The sequence below is a fragment of the Botryllus schlosseri genome, chromosome 3, assembly GCF_051294905.1.
Source record: "Botryllus schlosseri isolate E-star chromosome 3, Bs_hap1, whole genome shotgun sequence".
NCBI lineage: Eukaryota > Metazoa > Chordata > Ascidiacea > Stolidobranchia > Styelidae > Botryllus > Botryllus schlosseri.
In genome coordinates this window covers 4,690,851-4,708,771 of record NC_137238.1, presented here as the reverse complement: position 1 = coordinate 4,708,771, position 17,921 = coordinate 4,690,851, and the positions used below count along the sequence as shown (strand labels likewise).

The following is a 17,921-nucleotide window of genomic DNA, read 5'->3' as shown; positions in this document are numbered from 1 at the left end:
TACAACCTATATCCTGCCCGAAAATCTTCATCAAACGCTCAATCTCCGGTTGCCAATACCAACCCATATCTTTGTCAAACGCCTATTCCTGCTGCACTCTTATATACCATATCGGTTTTTGTGATGTTTATTGAAGTGTTCATTATGCCTCACATGCTGACATAAATTACCAAACATCGTCATTATTTCAGGCAACTCATTTGCAAATTAGTCACTAATCTCGCGAAGTTTGGTGCGAACTGCAAAACTGGCCTTTAAATTAGGCACGCGAGCAAGAAAAATCGACATGAAAGTGAGAGATCTTTCAATCGTGGGTGAAAATGTCATGTTGAAGACCCAATGAATTGATATCATCACCGCCAATGCCTGATGAAAGCTGCGTATTTGTGTCATGCGTTGCCCTTCAAAACCGACTGTCCACTCTTCATTCGTCGTATCAAAACAAATGACAGGGTATCCATTTCCGTGTTTGGGTGTCTGTTATTATATCAAAAAAGAATTAGGACAAATCTACACAGCACATCACACAGACACATACTTCTAGCTATCAGCAGTGTTGGGATCAAGCCACTACCTTCGAGTGACGAGTCATTTTGACTCGAGTCAAGTCAGAATTCAAGTCAAGTTGCCTTTTCGAAGCAAGATGTATGAATATGTCTCAAGTGACTCGAGTCAAGTCAGAATTCAAGTCAAGTTGCCTTTTCGAAGTAAGATGTATGATTACGTCTCAAGTGACTCGAGTCAAGTCACAAGTCAAGTTGCCTTTTCGAAGTAAGATGTATCATTACCAACCGGGGGTCCGCAAAGCATTTTCAGGGGGTTCGCGAAGCCTCAAAATAGTTGATAACCTAATTTGTATTTTTTTAAATTCGGGAAATCACGAGGCAGTTTCGCTTCATTACTAGTAAAACTCTCAGAGCTTATATAAACAGAATAACGTGAATAAAGGGATGGTAAGAACCCTGAAAGGTTCAGGTTTGTGTGAACATTTTGCTTATATTCAATATTATACCATGTTTTTTGTTCAAAATCCGCGACACACAGTTTGGGAATCGCTGGAATAAACTAAGCAGATTATGCAGCCAGGTGAAAGTTGCAATCTTTTTTTGTCACCAACATTGCTAATTATGTTAGTTGCGGCAAAAAATACCAATGGTGCGTAATTTACATAGGATAATTGATAATAGATTCACATGCTAATTTAACATTGATGAACTTCGTACCCGATCAATCAATAGGAAGTGGTCATAATTTTCGTGAAAAACGGCGGGTACTGCGAAGTGCGACCATCCAATCTAGAAATACAATAATAAAATTGGGTACTGCGGGGAGCAAAAGTTTACTAGTTGATGACAACATAACTTTGATCACATTGGTTGCGGTCAATGTATTTGTGACACATAAATGGAGAGTCAGTCAAAATATCAGAGCAACAACGGATTTTGGAAAAAAAATTAAACTTGGTACAGCTGGAATAAAATATGCAGATTTGGCAGCCAGGTGAAAGTGGCGATCTTTTCTTAGTCGCCAACATTGAACGAATTATATTAGTTGCGGCAATAAAATACCAATGGTGCATAATTTACATAGTGGAGTTGATAATCGATTCATAGGCTAATAACATTGATGAGCTTCGTACCTGATCAATGAATAGGAAGTGGCAATACTCTTCATGAAAAACGGCCGGTAGCGACCATCTGAGATTCTGTAAACAATACAATATTGAAGTCAGGAGTTAGTTATTGCGGGGAGCTAGTTTATTAGCAAGTGACATTGCTGTAATCTTTCAATTACTATAGTTCAGGGGCGACCAGCCTTTTCGGCCAGAGGGCCACAATAATCCAACAAACCATTGCGCGTGTCACTATAGTTGAACTCGTTTCTGTAAATTAGGGGCAAGAAATCAAGTGACCATAAATCGCGCAAAGGGCTAAGAAAAATTCCAAGTCAAATAAATCCGCTGCGAAATATTCTACTTTATGGTCATATACCAACAAATAAAATTTACGAAAACGTGTCTGGCTCCTGGCTACGTCAATAGCTAGCACATGGCAAATTGTTATTGATTTTGATTATAGGTTCTATTACTACCATTACCTAATCTGGTTTGCTCCTATCGGACAATGAAAAAAATGACATCAACATTCAAGTGGCCCGCGCAACGGTTCGTCAATTTCGTGTGGCCATTTGGCTGAAAAGGTTGGCCACCCCTGCTATAGAGCAAGTGCTTTGTTTGCTAAGGAATTTTCAAATGGGTGCCATATCTGATTTTGATGACTAATCAATACCGAGCAAATCACGGCTTATGAAAATTAATTGACATGAAAGTCGGAGATTTTATAATTTTGGGTAAAAAATAGCATGTTGAATACTCAATGAACTGATATCATCACTGCCAATACCTCATGAATGCTGTGTATTTGTGTCATGTGTTCCGCTTCAAAACTGACTGCCCACTCTTCATTCGCCATATCGAAGCAGAGGACAGGGTCCATACTTGGGTGTCTGTTGATATAACAAAAAAGAATAAGGGTCAAACATATACACGCAAACATACATATCGACTAGACTAGCCTAGCCTAGCCTATATAGCAGTGGTCGGGAACCTTTTTGTCCGAAGAGCCATATTGGCCCTATTTTTTTCCATCCCAACTAACAAAGAGCTATACATGTCAATCAACTATTACGTCACAATTGAAAATTCAAGACGTCATGGTAGCACTAATTCGAGCTCACTGCATGGGATTCCTCGTGAGCGCTACATTTTCTCAGTAAAATCTGGTATTTATTGTTCGGAAAGGAAGGTCGAAACGAGAGGTATAGAACAGACGGGCCAAGCCTCACCCTTGATAACGCAATTCATATGTAGCTTAGAATTTTTTACAACTGATATTAATCGAATGTGACTGTCACACTGATTACGAAAATCTAAATACTTATTGACTTCTCAAAGTATTCGACGTCAACATAAAGTTGCGTTACACGTATACATTTTATCGCCGCGACTACACGTGGATAGCTATGGCGTTGTTTGTAATTCGAATTTTTAATTGTCACATTCTCAACAGTTCATTTCGTGACATAGATCAGGAAGACAATGCGTATTTGAAAACTGCGTTTTGAAATGGGCGCCGCCGTATCTGCTATGCTCTTTCATTACTTAACGTATCGCGCAATTCAAGATTTCGAGTTGGGTACATAGAAGTCGCGAGTGATATTGGCCACCGGCGTGACAGTTACTTAAATTTGATGATTTTGAAAAGAGGGGGTCCGAGCACTCAAACATGAACACGACATTGTCCTTACCTCTCAAAGACTTGTACTGCCACGAGAATAATTATTTTGGCCGCGATTAAAATTTACCAACAACTCGTTGCAATATTGATCAATTCAATACAAAAATAAATATTTGGTAAATAGCCATATCTTATACCCAAAAGAGCCATAGGTTCCCGACCACTGCTATATAGTATTCAGCTTATGAAATATAGGGTATGATCAGGCATGGACCAGGCATTGCTTTTTTCAGACACAATATGAATATAGTATTGACGCAAAAAGTTGTCGTATCGCTCACCATAAGTAGACCTGCCAAACGACGAAAGTAACGGAATAGCCCCAATTTCCAGCCAAAATACATATATGCTGATTTGGTAGCCAGGTGAAAGTGGAGACCTATTTTAGTAATCAACATTGAACTTATTCCATTGGTTGCGGTTGCGGCAATAAAATGTCAATGGTGATTCATTCCCATGCAAACACTTCTCTAAATTATATTCCATCAGAATCAAATGTAAACCTTTCAAAAAAAAACAAAGATTATTTGACGTACCTGATCAACATATTATCTTTCATGCAGAATGGTAGGTATAGAAACAATCCGGTCTAGATTTGGAGATGCTGTAACACAATCACAAAATATCTTATTGAGTCAAAGTTCATCACTTGATATATGCAGATGAGCATTAACTCATTACAAGACACAGCATATCGAAGAGTGCATCGACGTGTCGCTTCATATACACGTATTTCTTTAGATAAAAAACGGTGCACGTATTGAGGTATGGCCTGATTTCGATTGTCATGCAATTTCAGCATGACTAATGAATACGATATATCATGAGAGGCAATTAATAGATAGAGATTAACTACTTGGTACAAATATTTGAAGAGATCACGGCTTCTCTCAAAATCAACAGCTTTATTGGAACAAATACATAGATAACAGAAAGAGAAGAACATACCCATAACATTACAGCATTTTGTCTCCTCGGGATATCAACGCCCGCTTCATTCTATCAACCAGGATATTTCGAACCGCGTTGATCTCGCTTACTTCGTCTTCAGGTACATAAGTCGAAACAGCTTTCTACAAAGCAAAGCAGTCAAATTTTGAAATATGCACTGAACCGGAATTAAAATTTCATTAGGAGATTGAATGTGTGGAACCGAAACTCAAACATTTTTGCAACAGGTGAAGCAATAAAAACAAAGCAACCTCGATACAATATAGTACATTGATTTAGGCAGCTAGTGTGAAATGGAGATAGTTTCAATTATCTTTTAGCTACAATTTCTTTACAGTGGCTTTCTGTACGGAATAGCTGATGCGAATGAAATTTTTGTACTGATTAATTTGAGACCACGTCATATTTAGAGAGCAGTGCCCCTTCAACTCAAACTGTACCACAGGCACTAACCATTCTTTCTAATGATGGTAAGTTTGAAAGCATCACTCTTACCTAGAGCATGTCCGGATCAAGATGTTTCATCTTTTGGCTGTCTGCCAACATATTTATTGCTTAGGCTAAATAATTTCAATACCGTACATATAATTTCAATTTATGTTTTATAATTTTATCGCGCGCACTCGCATTCATACACATGAAATATAATAGCACGATGCCCACACTCTCATGCAGAAATGACGATATTTACATTACCAAGGTCTGTGCCTGTTTGGAATCGGCGTCCTGTGCTCACACTATATTTATTTTTCTAATTATTTTTTATTAAATTACTTTAACTTGGAAAATCATCGCTGCTCCTTTTTTTTTTTTTTTTTATACGGCTCCCCGTATCCGCCGGCGTTCGGCAGCCCTCTCGTATGTGTAGGGCTGTCTCGCGCTCGGGGTCTTGATTACACTTTCTTTTTTTTTTTTTTTTAGTTTGTTTTTTATATTTTCCAACTTAGGTGATTAAATGGTTCAACTTGATAAAACGGTTTCTCTCATTCTTTTTAACTTCTCTATTTTACTGCTATACTCATGTTTTACTCCCCCCACTGTAATCTCAATGGTTTTACTTTTAAAAATTTCTACAGAATTTGTAGGTATCCGTCAGTTTTTGCGATAATTTCGCTGATGTTTTCATTTTCTGGTACTCTTTTCATTCTGGTAATGAATTTTTCCAGGATCTTTCTTCCAATTTTTTCCTCTCCTGCTTTTCTATTATCAATATCTAGAGCTATTTTGAATTTTATCACAACCTTCTTTAATATGGATAGTATTATCCACATTAATTTCGCCGTTTTATGGTTGTAGAGTATGTTATTTTCGATTATTGTTATTCCGAGCGCTCTTTCAACATGGAGTTTAATTTCGTTTGTATATTTACATTCTGTTAGTATGTGTCTTATGTCATCTTTTTCGTTATTGCAAAATTTGCAATTAAGGTTGAGCGGTTTATTATCTTTGTCATGGGTCAAGTTTCTGCTTTTCCGTTTTGCCCCAAATATGAATCCTTCGTGGACTACTTTGTAGTTTATAATTATTTCCTCGTTGGTTATTACTTTATGTCCCACATGTTTCGATTGCCAAATTTTATTCCAGTTGATTTCGTCTCCGTTTTTTGTTCTAATATTTGGATTGTTTTCTTTCAGTTTCTTGACTTCTTTGTATAGCGTTTTGTGAGATGCGACTTCCCATTCATCGTTTGTGAGTTTTATTTTTTTTGTTAATTCCAGGTTTTCCACCCAGTTTTTGGGTGTCGGGAATTTATGCGGCTCAGAGTTATTATAGAGCACGGGGTTAATTTGTTTCAATTTTGTTCCGATTTCGTATATGGCATGTTGATGCCATATCTCCTTCGGTTGATCCAATTTTTTCAGCGCGACAATTTTTTCAAGTTCACACGCTTTGAACTTTGATTCCACGTCCGGCATTGCGACCCCCCCTCTCTTTTTTTCTGCAATAAGCGTTCGTCTGGCTATTGCTTCCATCTTTTGGGGGTGCCATAAGAAGTTGTAATATAGCTTTTCTAGCTCTTTTTTTAATTCTCTGGGTGCTGTTATTACCCTCGCATTATATATGATCTGGCTTGATGCCAGGGAGTTCAGGATAGTAAGCTTTCCTACCCATGTCAGTTTTCTATCACGGTAGCCATATAGTGTTCGTTTGATTTTCGCAATTTTCTCGCTCCAGGTTTCTTCAATCTGATTTTTTCCATAGTGTTGACCTAATATTTTTATGCTTCGTTTTTTCTTATTATCGTAAATCGGGTTTCGGCTCGAACACTTATTCTGGTTGATATGCAAGATTTCGTTTTTTTCCGCATTTAGTTTCTGTCCTGTTGCTCTTTCGAATTTGTTGAATTCCTGGAATATGCGGCCAATGTCTTTTTCGTTGGTAAGGAAGCAAGTTAAATCATCGCTGCTCCCCTGATATATCAGGCAAAAAGGCTAGCGATTCCAATCAGGGGTCTGTGGTGACTGCTATGGCTGGAGCAGATATAATTTATAGCTTTTACGGTGACTTGGTAAACCAGTCGAATTTTCATGATAGTGATATTCAGCCTGCCAGACGACCAATCAAGTGTGCTTCCGACACCAATTCCATACTGGATATACCAGCATGGTTTCATACTAGAAAATGACATTGAATTGCAGTAACTTCTTGTTATCAACTATATAATTCAACCGAACAAATCTGACTCAATGACTCTAACTCAAGCATGCAAATTTGAAAAGGCAAATTAGAAGCATGCAAAATACACTCATGAGTGCATTATCGTCTCACCTTCAATTTCTTCACGTAACGTAATATCCAATATGGCGTCCGACCGTCAGATAGAGCAAATATCGTAACCGGTATAGGCCAGCGAGAATAGAATGCGTTCATAACGCATCCCTTAACAGGATGAACAGGAATCATATTCTAAAGCGTACAACTATTGCCCTGTGCAGTGAGGATAAGAAATTCGCATCATAGTAAAACTGCAAGACATATTCGCCATCTTTCCCTTTCCGCTTCTCGCTTTCGATCCTCGATTTCTGAGTCACTAAAGCGTAACCGACCCGGTTGATCAATCAGCATCAGATATTAAGATCTTCGCTTTGTGTGCGTGCCACTTCCTACATTCACTAAATGAATATTATAACTATCATTATTGAGTTCAGAGTAGAAGTTGATCGAATATGATGGTAAGATGTAAGTCGAACCATTAGGTCATCTGTGTTTATAAAACTCGGTGGTTGAAAGGTGTTTGCCGCTTCAATTTGGTTCCCGCGGAAACACAGCTGATTTCGTGGGATCGCCGCGCAAATAACTGAGGCGTTGCATTACGGTAATTTTGAATCATATTATCTCGATACCGTGCAAAACGATATTAGAATTTTAGATCAAACTTTATACGGTAGATCGGTATATCGCCTAAATTTTATTGTATAAATTTGTGAGTTTAAAACAAAAACGATGTTGCTATTTCCTGATATAAGCTCACTGCTAAATTTTGAAATGAACAAACTATTATATCTTCCCTCAACTCATTCAATTCCTCTTTAACGGTGCTGATTTGCACGGCTGACCGATGAATATTCTATCAATCCCGCTCTCCCGCTGTTTACCGAGCAAGATAGCGTAATGGTTATGCGTCCGGCAACTTGATCGGTAGGTCGTGGGTTCGATCCCCGGCCGTGTGAGACCAAAGACTCGAAAACTGGTATCCGCCGCTATCCTCAGTCCATCCTCAAGATTACCGGACCACGACTGACCTATCGATCTCGCTTCCCATGACATGCCGCCCTATTTCTTGTCGCAGTCTTTTTCTATACTATCTTCTTTACCTTCATTTAGTGTGCATGCCTCCTCTTTACATCGCCTAGGCCAAGGTGGGTGTCAGATTCCATAGACTACTCCTTGTCGCTTCGACATCTTCCTGTCTTTTCATTGTATCGCATTTTTGTGGTGTATTGAACTGATAAAATTGCTAATAAACCAATGATGATGATGATGATCCTGCTAGACGCTCAGCATCCACGGATAGCATGGAGGAGAAAAAAAGCGGGGGTGCTGACTATAGATGACTAGTGTCGCATCTCCGTCGCCAAAAGCACCTCGATGGTGCAGACGAAACTGAATAACTGAATCTCTCTCGATAAATGATATGTCTGTCAGATCGGCCGTCCGATATGTTGATTTGCACCAGCAGAGACTTTGAGCACATATGCATTCAATCTCGCGACATCAACGCCGTGCAAGCATCTCGCGCGTACATAGCCTATACACCACAGGTGATTGGAATGATCACAGCGGAAACATATTTGTTTCCTCAATTGATCAGCGGTGGGGTCGCCGTACCATGCTTAATCCAGGGTGGCAGGATGTCATCCACCGTAATGCAGGGGTAGGAGCAACAATCCACGCCTATTTCACTCTAAAACGGGGTGGAGCAAAAAGGTACACCCCTACGTTACGGTGGATAATTCCTATCCACTCCTATTCCACCCCAAAACCCACGGTTATTTTTTACAGTGTATAAACCAGGGGTGGGCAATTATTTTCCTCCGCGCGCCAAATGAGAAAAATAAATACGTTGGCAGACCGAGTGAAAAAAATAGCTATAGCCTCCAACGTATTTTAATTTTATTTGTAAATTACATTGTTAATAAATGCTGCTCAGTGTGTGGATATTAGGTAATGAAAAAGTGACGGTTAATTAAAAAAATATCTATTAGCTGTCATGATTCCAAACAATGTTAAACATAAAACCTTTTAGGTATCTTTAAACATATATCCACGTTCTTCTATTAAGACTCTAAAACAGCGGTTCTCAAACTTTTTTAGGCACATCTCCCTTTATGATAGTGAATAATTTCGCGCCCACTTATCATGCTATCACAAATTGATAAAAAGTGCAACCAGAATGCTAGCAATCCCAACGGATAGTTTGATGGCATGGAAAATCATAGCTGTTGATTATAGAATTGTGAAATATCGGAGTCGGACAATACACAGAGCAACAACTATAATCTGGCTGTATATCGCACATCGCGCGAAAAAAAATTTCAATTAACTTCGGCTTCGCGTCACTCTTCTGATGCTTTTACGTATCCCAGTTCGAGAACCACTGCACTAAAATGTATATGCAATAGTACAAAGCATATTTTATTGGTCGCTGCCATTCGAGCAGTATGCAGTTTAAATGGCCTTTATGTTGCTTGCATTTTTTTTTAACTTCTCCAGCCCTGACCGACTGTTTGGTACCTTTGTCATAAGACTGACTTTAATTAAAATCCTTAATGTCGGCGACATGATCGACAAAAACTGAAAGGATATCTTGACCCACGACTCCATTATGCGAATATTTAGTGCTCTAATTTCTTAACCTAAACCATCTTTGAATTTCAGTTTTCGGCTTTCTTTTTTAGGCATGCCCGTTTATCCTTTATGGGTGATAGATATGATGAGTCATATAGTAATCGCGAGCACTGATTGACTTGCTTCACGAATTAGGGATTTGGAAACATATCACGTCACAAATTGAAACACATACCGTAATGCGTAACGTGACAATGTCAACAAGGAAGGTTTGAATTAAATTATACGGAAAGAGTGATTTCTTGTGACTTCAATTGCTACTCATACTTTGCCACATTGTTTTTATTATAAATCTGGATTACACATGCCAGGTACGTAGGCAGCGTAATCGTGGCATAATAATGAACAGGCTTCAAAGTAAACGAATTGCCTGTTCATTCGATACAGCCTATGGTTTTACTCATTCAAAAAGCAAGTTTTATGTTTTGAATTCCAAGCAACCTCACGCGGGCCGCACATAATAGCTTCGCGGGCCGTACTTTGCCCAGGCCTGCTATAAAACCTATCGCGAATTTAATAGATCGAATTCGTCCGAATTACTTTTTAGGGCTCGGACCTATCTAGTCAGGACTAATGCAAGAATACGAACATAAGGATATTTTTATATTTTGTTGAACACAGTCCCGTACTTAGTGTGCGGTTTGTGCCTTGGCGTTGTGCCTCCGAATAGCAATCCTGTGGCCCATTTTTCTAAGAATACAGGAATATGCAATATTTAATCTATTTCCATCAATTTGGCGTCTATGTCAGAGACATTTTACAAATGATAACAAGGTTAAGAATGCAACATTGCCACAGGATGCTTGTTACGTCATTTAGGTCCAGTTGAATATTTTCGACGTTTGCTATATGTGGAGGGGTTATTTACCAGTAAGCATTTCCTAACAAAAATCTTAGCTTTGATATTGATGTGCCGAAAATACTACCATTTCTTCTTCTAATCTGCATTGCATCGTGGGCCGGATAGAACCTTCCAGCGGGTAGGATCCGGCCCAAGCTCCGAATGCTGGAAATCTCTTTTCAATGCGGATTCCAAAGATATTGGCCGAGTTCAAGAACAATATCGCAACGTTCAATGTACTTACATTGCTCTGAAAGTTTTCAAACAAAACTTTTCTCACCCGAATGATCCTAGAGCGGAAATAAAATAGCCAATGTTGTTGTTCATTGTTGTAAATAGACAGTGTAATATGGTGAATGAAATTTGTTAATAAATTTGCAGCATGCTTTGAGAATGTATATGATTTTTCAATCGGCATCAATCAACATACGTACAATGTGGAATGTTTTGCGATACTTGTGGTCTTCTGATATAACGATCTGACCTGTGAAATAAAGAAGTCACAAATCAAGCTTGTCATGATGATGTACTCTGTACCAGGGTTGTAACCAAGTCACAAGGCTCCGAGTCACAAGTCAATTTCACTTTTTTTTAGTTTTGAATCGAGTCCAGTCAAGTCATTTTCAATTCGCCAAGGAGTCAAGTCCGAGTCCAAGTCAGCGAGCAGAGGTTCGAGTTGTGTTGACTGCTCCGTTTCCAGACAATGTCTTGTTAAACCCACAGTTATAAGTATGTTTGTTGATATCGAAGGATTCACAATTATAATATAGGCTACTAATTTTCCTCACTTATGATAGTTTCTGGTGGCATTTTCAAGTACCTTTACCAATAGACGAACTCCCAATAGGGTGGTTATACTTTACTACTCTTCGAAATTATAATGAAACGTCGCTCTTGGCCGTCTGAGTCTCGAGTCCAAGTCGAGTCAATACACACATTTTCTCGAGTCGAGTTGATTCATTTCCGTATTTTGGGAAAATGACCGGAGTCAAGTCGAGTCATCAGTAAATCGTGACTCGAGTCTGACTCGAGTCGGGTCATTACAGCCCTGCTCTATGCTAATCACCAACAGAACTGCGCAGGTATAGTGTTTCACTAAATTTATCGTCAACGGAAAGGAAAATTGAGTCAATACACAATGTGAATGACCACGAGTCATCAAAAAATTGCTCATCAAGTCAATTTACAACTCTAGTCAGTGCCACCCTGTTTGTGAAGCGTTTTCATGTAGCTGGTCAGATAGCACGTCCTAGGTAAACAGTATGGCGGCATCTAAAATGATGTGGCTCAGCATCGTCGCCTTCATCCATATCGAATCAATGTTCAACACGAGAAATTGCATTTTTTTGTCATTAATGGCATTGCGACTGACATATTGAGACGCTTTGTCGTACAGAACTTTATGACACATTTGAATAATATATACATATTTTTCCCGAAGCTCGTCGTCTGACACTCATCAGGGGATGGCGTCAGCCATATTGCGATTTGCGAGCATTCAAATTACTAACCGCCTGGCATTCCTTGACGTTCTGGAATCTGGTGGGGAAAAGGAACTGTCAATTCCTAACCTCTGCTTACAGGAGGCCCACATTGGCAGTTCATTACCTCCGATGGAACTCTTTTAGTCCACAAAGTCGTAAAATCAATTTATCGGCAACTTGCATGGTCCACCGGGCGTTGACGACTTATTATGAGTATATCTTGAATTGTAAACTTGAGTATATCCGCACAATTTTCACTGACAACGGATACCCAGATGGATGTCATCAAGCGGACAATGAATAATAAGTTACGTCAGTCGTATGATACGAAACCTAACGAAACTTCCGAAGAAGTTTCTCGTGAAAGTAGAGATGTGTACAACTGTACATCCATCTTCCTTGGATCGATTTGAGAAACATTCAACTTCAGCAGTCTACCGCTGTTATCCAGCGGTGGAAGCCAATGTTATTTTCACCACGATACCAATGTTTGCTGCAACTCGAAAGGCTGTTCTCCCCGTTTTACGACAAAGTAACGTCATTGATGAATTCAGGAGCCACTGCCATTGTCGGTACGCAGGGAGAACTTTCAAACGGTTGCAGTGCCTTATCAAAGAAACCATCCAACCGTCTGTCAAAACTTTTATCTGGAAATCGCAGCAAAACAATCTGCTTGTTCTCGAACACAACCAGGCCATGGATCAAAAGCCTTCTATCCGCATCCGCATACATTTACTAGAAAATCATACGTGGGCTGCTAATAATCATGGGGCAACGTTCTGTATATTGAACAATGGTCGCCATTTATTTCATTTGTCTGTTCTTGAGTCCACCATCATCACTATGAGTCAACCTATTCTATGCCAACAGAAAAAATTTGTGTATCATTTGAAAATTGCGGATTAACTTGTTCTGTTTCGCTATCTCCGGTCCTGCGCTACTGTACTCTCGTTTTTCGAACTTTCCATTAACTCCTTATGACGTCATAGTTAGCGATAATAATTGTTGTTGAGCATAGTTATTTGATTGCTCGCATTATTGGTGACGGTATCCCTTGATCAGTATCAGCCGAAAAGCTTCTGGAATAAATTTGAATATGTAGGCCTAGTCACAGTTGCTCATTTATTCGAATGCTAGACTTCCTAATTCTGTGAAGGTACATGACAGTTCAAAGGTCACTGCACTCTGAATATCACGTGAACTCGAATTAAAGATAAAATCGGGAATGCATTTTGGGCGACGCCATTTTCTTCAGAAAGCCATCGCAATGGAACTGCAGCTATATCCTTTTTCCGAAACACGCCATTCTACTCTAGCTTGAAAGTAAATCTGCATGCTGTTGTGGCGGCTAGTTGCGATTGCGAAATTACTGGAGCACCGACATCTTGTAGTCCCACTTCTTTTAGTAGTGCGTGGACAATATGTGATGCGTCACTGACTTCGCATCGACATGATGCGACATCCCGGACTCAGCTGCAGCCAAAAGTTTATTCCTGATTTTATCTCAAATTTGAGACCGCATCATATTAGAGCCGGTTGCCCCGTTAAATCATTGTGCAAGGAAGTGCATGCAACCGCGTTTCGTCATCAACACACGCATCCTGACCATTATTACGAATATGAGGGCTCTAAACTATCCCGTATAAACGTAGATTTTACTTAACAACCTGAATACCTGGCTGCTTCAAATCACTCAAATATACCTTTGCTAACACAAAATACATACCTGTGGAGCAAAATATTAAAGCTGCAAATTTGCAGAGTCCTTCAATTGTTCCATCCATCATCTGAATCCCAATCGCAAATGTTGGCCTACAGGACGGCAATGTGTACCAATCCCTATATCTGCAGCGTCAAAACTGGCCTCTAATTTGCATGAATCCTTCCTGCTGCATGCCTATATAATGCATGATACATACAAATACAGCTCAGTTTTCAAGAGCGCTATATTTAGAAAAGATTGAAAACATACCGATATTGTAAATTCATCTTCATTACAAGGAAGTTAACATCACACGAGAACTATTCTATTGTCTTTTCGTAATTTGAAAACAGAAGTTGATGCGTAAGACGCCATCAGATTGGACAGTCACGCAAATAGACAAAGACTGCTATACTGTCTGAGTATGACCAGACAAGCTCATATTTAACGATATGCGCACTTGCACAGTGGCGATTATGTTATCAAGACTATTTCAAGTTTTCCCGATGTACAATGAATATACATTGTACAATATACATGGGTAGCTGCTCAGTGCTCCTATAATATATCAATGCGCATATATATCCAAATGCAGTAAGTAAAGTAGAGTTAGTGGTTCTGAGCGCAGCAATCCCTTATCCGTCGTATAATCAGGGTATAGGCCTAATTATAATAATGTTATCCCCCATTATTTTTATATTTCTTGATGATTCACACGAAAATACCATCCTTTGCACATCTGCTCTATAAATTCATATACAGGGCCTTAACAGAATTTCGTCAGCGCCCCGCCCACTGGATCATAAACCATAATTATGGGTGGGAAGGGGGCGGCGACGTATACGTTGTCTCGAAATAATTTCATATTCAGGATCGATTATTGTCTATAACAGGGGCGGGCAACATACGGCCCACGAATGGATTTTGAGCGGTCCGCCGACAGTCTCCGGTCTTTATTGATAATGTGGCCCGCGGTCACAATCTACCAACACTACACCGCAATCTCCCACTATTTCCTACCTCAAATTATGGTGACTAATATAGGCTTTTATTTTTTGTTTGGTTTTTGGTCACGTGACAATCATGTTATGTTGCGTTTGAAAGGGCCTTATTTCCATTTGTCCTACCTTGCATCAATCCAGATAATATAGATCAAAGATTCACAGTGAATTTTCGACTGACTAGTGACATTATTAGAGGCGGAACGGACCCAAATAATAGTTATTGTAAGTTATTCTTTTGTTCTTCGTTTTCTTTGTGTCCGACATGCTACCAGAGTTGAAAGAATTTGTTCGCAAATTTGATCGACCACAGATGTCTCATGGACTTTTACAGCTAGTGAAGTAGGCTACTTCCGTTATTAAATACATTCAATACCGTTTTGGTGTCTATGCTTTCATACTCAATGTTCACATTAAATACAATTAATATTTGTATAAGTGCATAAATACGCGTTTAATGTATCGATTCAGGAATCCGGCCCTCCAAGTAGGCTACTTCGTCTTCCCATATCCGGCCCTTCGACTGGAGAACTCGCCCGTCCCTGGTCTATAATATTGGTAATTGCATATATTGCAATTTCCTTTTCATCCTTTCACAGTCCAGGTGATCAGCTAATGGTGGGGTGATTTCAGACGGCATGACTATTCCACATCAGCTATAGAAAATATATTATATATAATAATGGTTTCAGCGAACACCGAAACTGACTTGCGCGCTATTGGCTTTATAAATGCTGTACCAGAAAAGCTGCTGCTAAAACTAGACGTATCGCGGCTATTATCTTTACATCTATCGAAATTACTAATTTACTCATTAGAGGTATAAGAATCACACCTGAAGAAGGTCCAGTGTGTCATGCAAATTTCCTTCTACAAATTTCCACGAAGCACATTAGGATCGTATGAACTCCTACCTCGCCAGATTTGATATTCGTAGATATACGAATTATATAGTCTATTCTCTTCATCTATACCAGTCTTCACAAGATCAAGTATACAAAATTCAGTATTTCGGCGTCAATTTGGTGAAGTCGAAGTAATGAACACATAATACTATCTGAGAAATCATTACAAAAAGATAAAGCGACTTGAGTACACTCCCAAAAACTGGATTTAGCTCGATACTGATGACGTATGGTTCCAAAGGGCTGGAGGAAAGGTCATAAGGATTTGTCGAAGTTGGTAAAAGGGAAAATGAGTTTATAATGTTAGAGAATTATTTGGGCATTGTATAGCCTATTACTGACTATGAGAATGGTGCCACAAATTAAGACATGAAATCGTTTAAATGCATAATCAGTTGTCATAGACTCTGTACCGGCTGTAAATAAAACAGTTAGTTAATTACCAATACTGAATAGTCAGTCATACTCGCGACCAATGTTCCCTCCAAGTTTTCACGAGTTGGCGCGCACTCATCAACTCACTGCGCGGTACCTTGGACTACTCACTTCGGCTTTTTCTGTGCGTAGAGACCGTGGAAGCACTGCGCAATTGCGCACGCGCGCAGATTAGAGGGAACAGTGCTCGTGACAGCAATACTCCAGTTCGGTTGTGTCATATAACACACTCCAGGGACCGGATCAATTACTTAATAATCTATTTATTCAACATTTCTTCACGGGCCAGATTGTATCGTCTTGTGGGTCGGATCCGGAATGGATCACACCGTCAGCCGGTGAGTAAGAGAACCAAAACTCTTTAAGGTATTATCAGCTTTGCTATTTTAAGCGTCAAGACCTTGGATTTTGTGAACAATTATATACATATAAGCTATTGACTTTCTTCAGTGTTCTCAATAGCAACTAAACCGCAGATGCGAATAGAACAATCACAGCCGACTTTTGAAATCGGTTACATTTTGTTTTTGAGCTATTTGCTTCAAGACTGCGATATGAGATCATCTAACGCAGGGGTGCATGTCAAACATACGGCCCGTGCGCCGCATCCGACCCGCGAGGCAATTCTGAGTAGATGTTGAGATTTATAGTAAAAAAATTACTTTCGTCAAATAATCCCTCAAGACGGCAAATGTCGAGCATGTTCATAGGCATCATCATCCGACAGAGTTGTTGTGGTTCACTCTAGTACGAGTATGTGACATTGACCCCCATTTCCGAAAAGGCAAGAATGTGCACACCGAGTTAAGAGTTTTATGCAAATATTGACCATAAGGTAATTGGAGCGTAATGCCATGCGAAATTCTTGTATGCAGGGTACATGGATAGTTGGATACAGTAATAGTTACACAAAAATATAAAATATCGGTGGTGGCACTGCCGTATCACCTGACTCAAAAGGTCCCCAACTGAATCGCGATTAAATAACAATGAACCAAATTCCAACATCCGCATTTACAAATTGATGTCTTGTATTCCTCACAACGCATACGTAGCATCAACGCCAGATTACGACTAAATCAAAGGAAACACATAAATATGCCTACTGTTAATGTCGTTAAAGCCACTGTATTTAACTGTATTTAACAGGACAATCACACTATTTTTCTAAATCCGATATTTCAAAATAACGTAGTAGCTACAACAGAACCGAAATAGAACAATCCGAAATATAATAATTAAACTTTTATTTATATCGACCTGGTATTAAAGTACATAAGTGAAAAAAAAGGGCATAAAATTTAAGGTCACATTTTGGAATCATTCGACCGGTCCGGTCCGCGACCGATACGAAAATTTGAATCCAACTCGGGTTGTAAGTTGAGTTTGACACCCCTGATCTATAGATTACTGGTGCTACCCAGCGTGATAGAAATATTAGAAACTGCCGCTCTGACTGCAATGCCATATCGAATGCAATATTATAACAATAGTTTTCTCATGTCTTCGGGCACGGTTAAAAATACAGTCCTGTGTAGTCGTAGGATTATATCGAACCAAGGCATGCCACAAGTCAGAGGATAAGGAACACGTTGCACAGGCATTCACGTAAAGGTACAATAAGTTGAAGGGGATGAAAACACGAAGGTATAGCCTACTCGTGTTCCAATTTCAGGTAATGTCGCGTTAACTGACTGATTTTCCCCAATCGATTACAGTCGTAGAATAATTTCACGGGCAAGTGGCGCTCCAATCGGCGACTGATGCATTTCATTTTGCGACAGTAACCCCGATTTGAAAGACACTTGGATGTGAATGTTTTGTAACCCCAGATCACAAAGGTATTGCAGGCGTGGTTACCAGGTACACAATAGCTGACGATGGCCTGTTGTTCCGACGACGATGAATTTGATCGAATCCAGAAGCATACACCAAATGACACCATATCCGGTACGGT

General features: G+C 39.5%; 2 protein-coding genes across 3 annotated transcripts in view; both read right to left on the bottom strand.

Annotated features, from left to right (window-relative positions):
• The window catches only part of LOC145436591 (uncharacterized), a 160,781-nt gene that overhangs the window by 11,699 nt on the left and 131,161 nt on the right, over positions 1 to 17,921 (bottom strand). The window lies entirely within an intron of this gene.
• Positions 100 to 7,678, bottom strand: LOC145435643 (uncharacterized). Of its 2 annotated transcripts, XM_080312941.1 has the most exons (7): positions 7,017 to 7,674; positions 4,245 to 4,369; positions 3,833 to 3,900; positions 2,403 to 2,505; positions 1,640 to 1,705; positions 1,224 to 1,295; positions 100 to 477 (listed from the first exon to the last, which is right to left on the bottom strand). In XM_080312941.1, exons 3-7 carry the CDS (start codon positions 3,853 to 3,855, stop codon positions 208 to 210), a joined length of 534 nt encoding a protein of 177 aa, XP_080169067.1. In that variant the 5' UTR covers positions 3,856 to 3,900; positions 4,245 to 4,369; positions 7,017 to 7,674; the 3' UTR covers positions 100 to 207. The 2 variants fall into 2 exon arrangements, with proteins under 2 accessions (XP_080169067.1, XP_080169068.1); XM_080312942.1 differs by lacking the exon at positions 1,224 to 1,295 and having other exon boundaries at positions 7,017 to 7,678.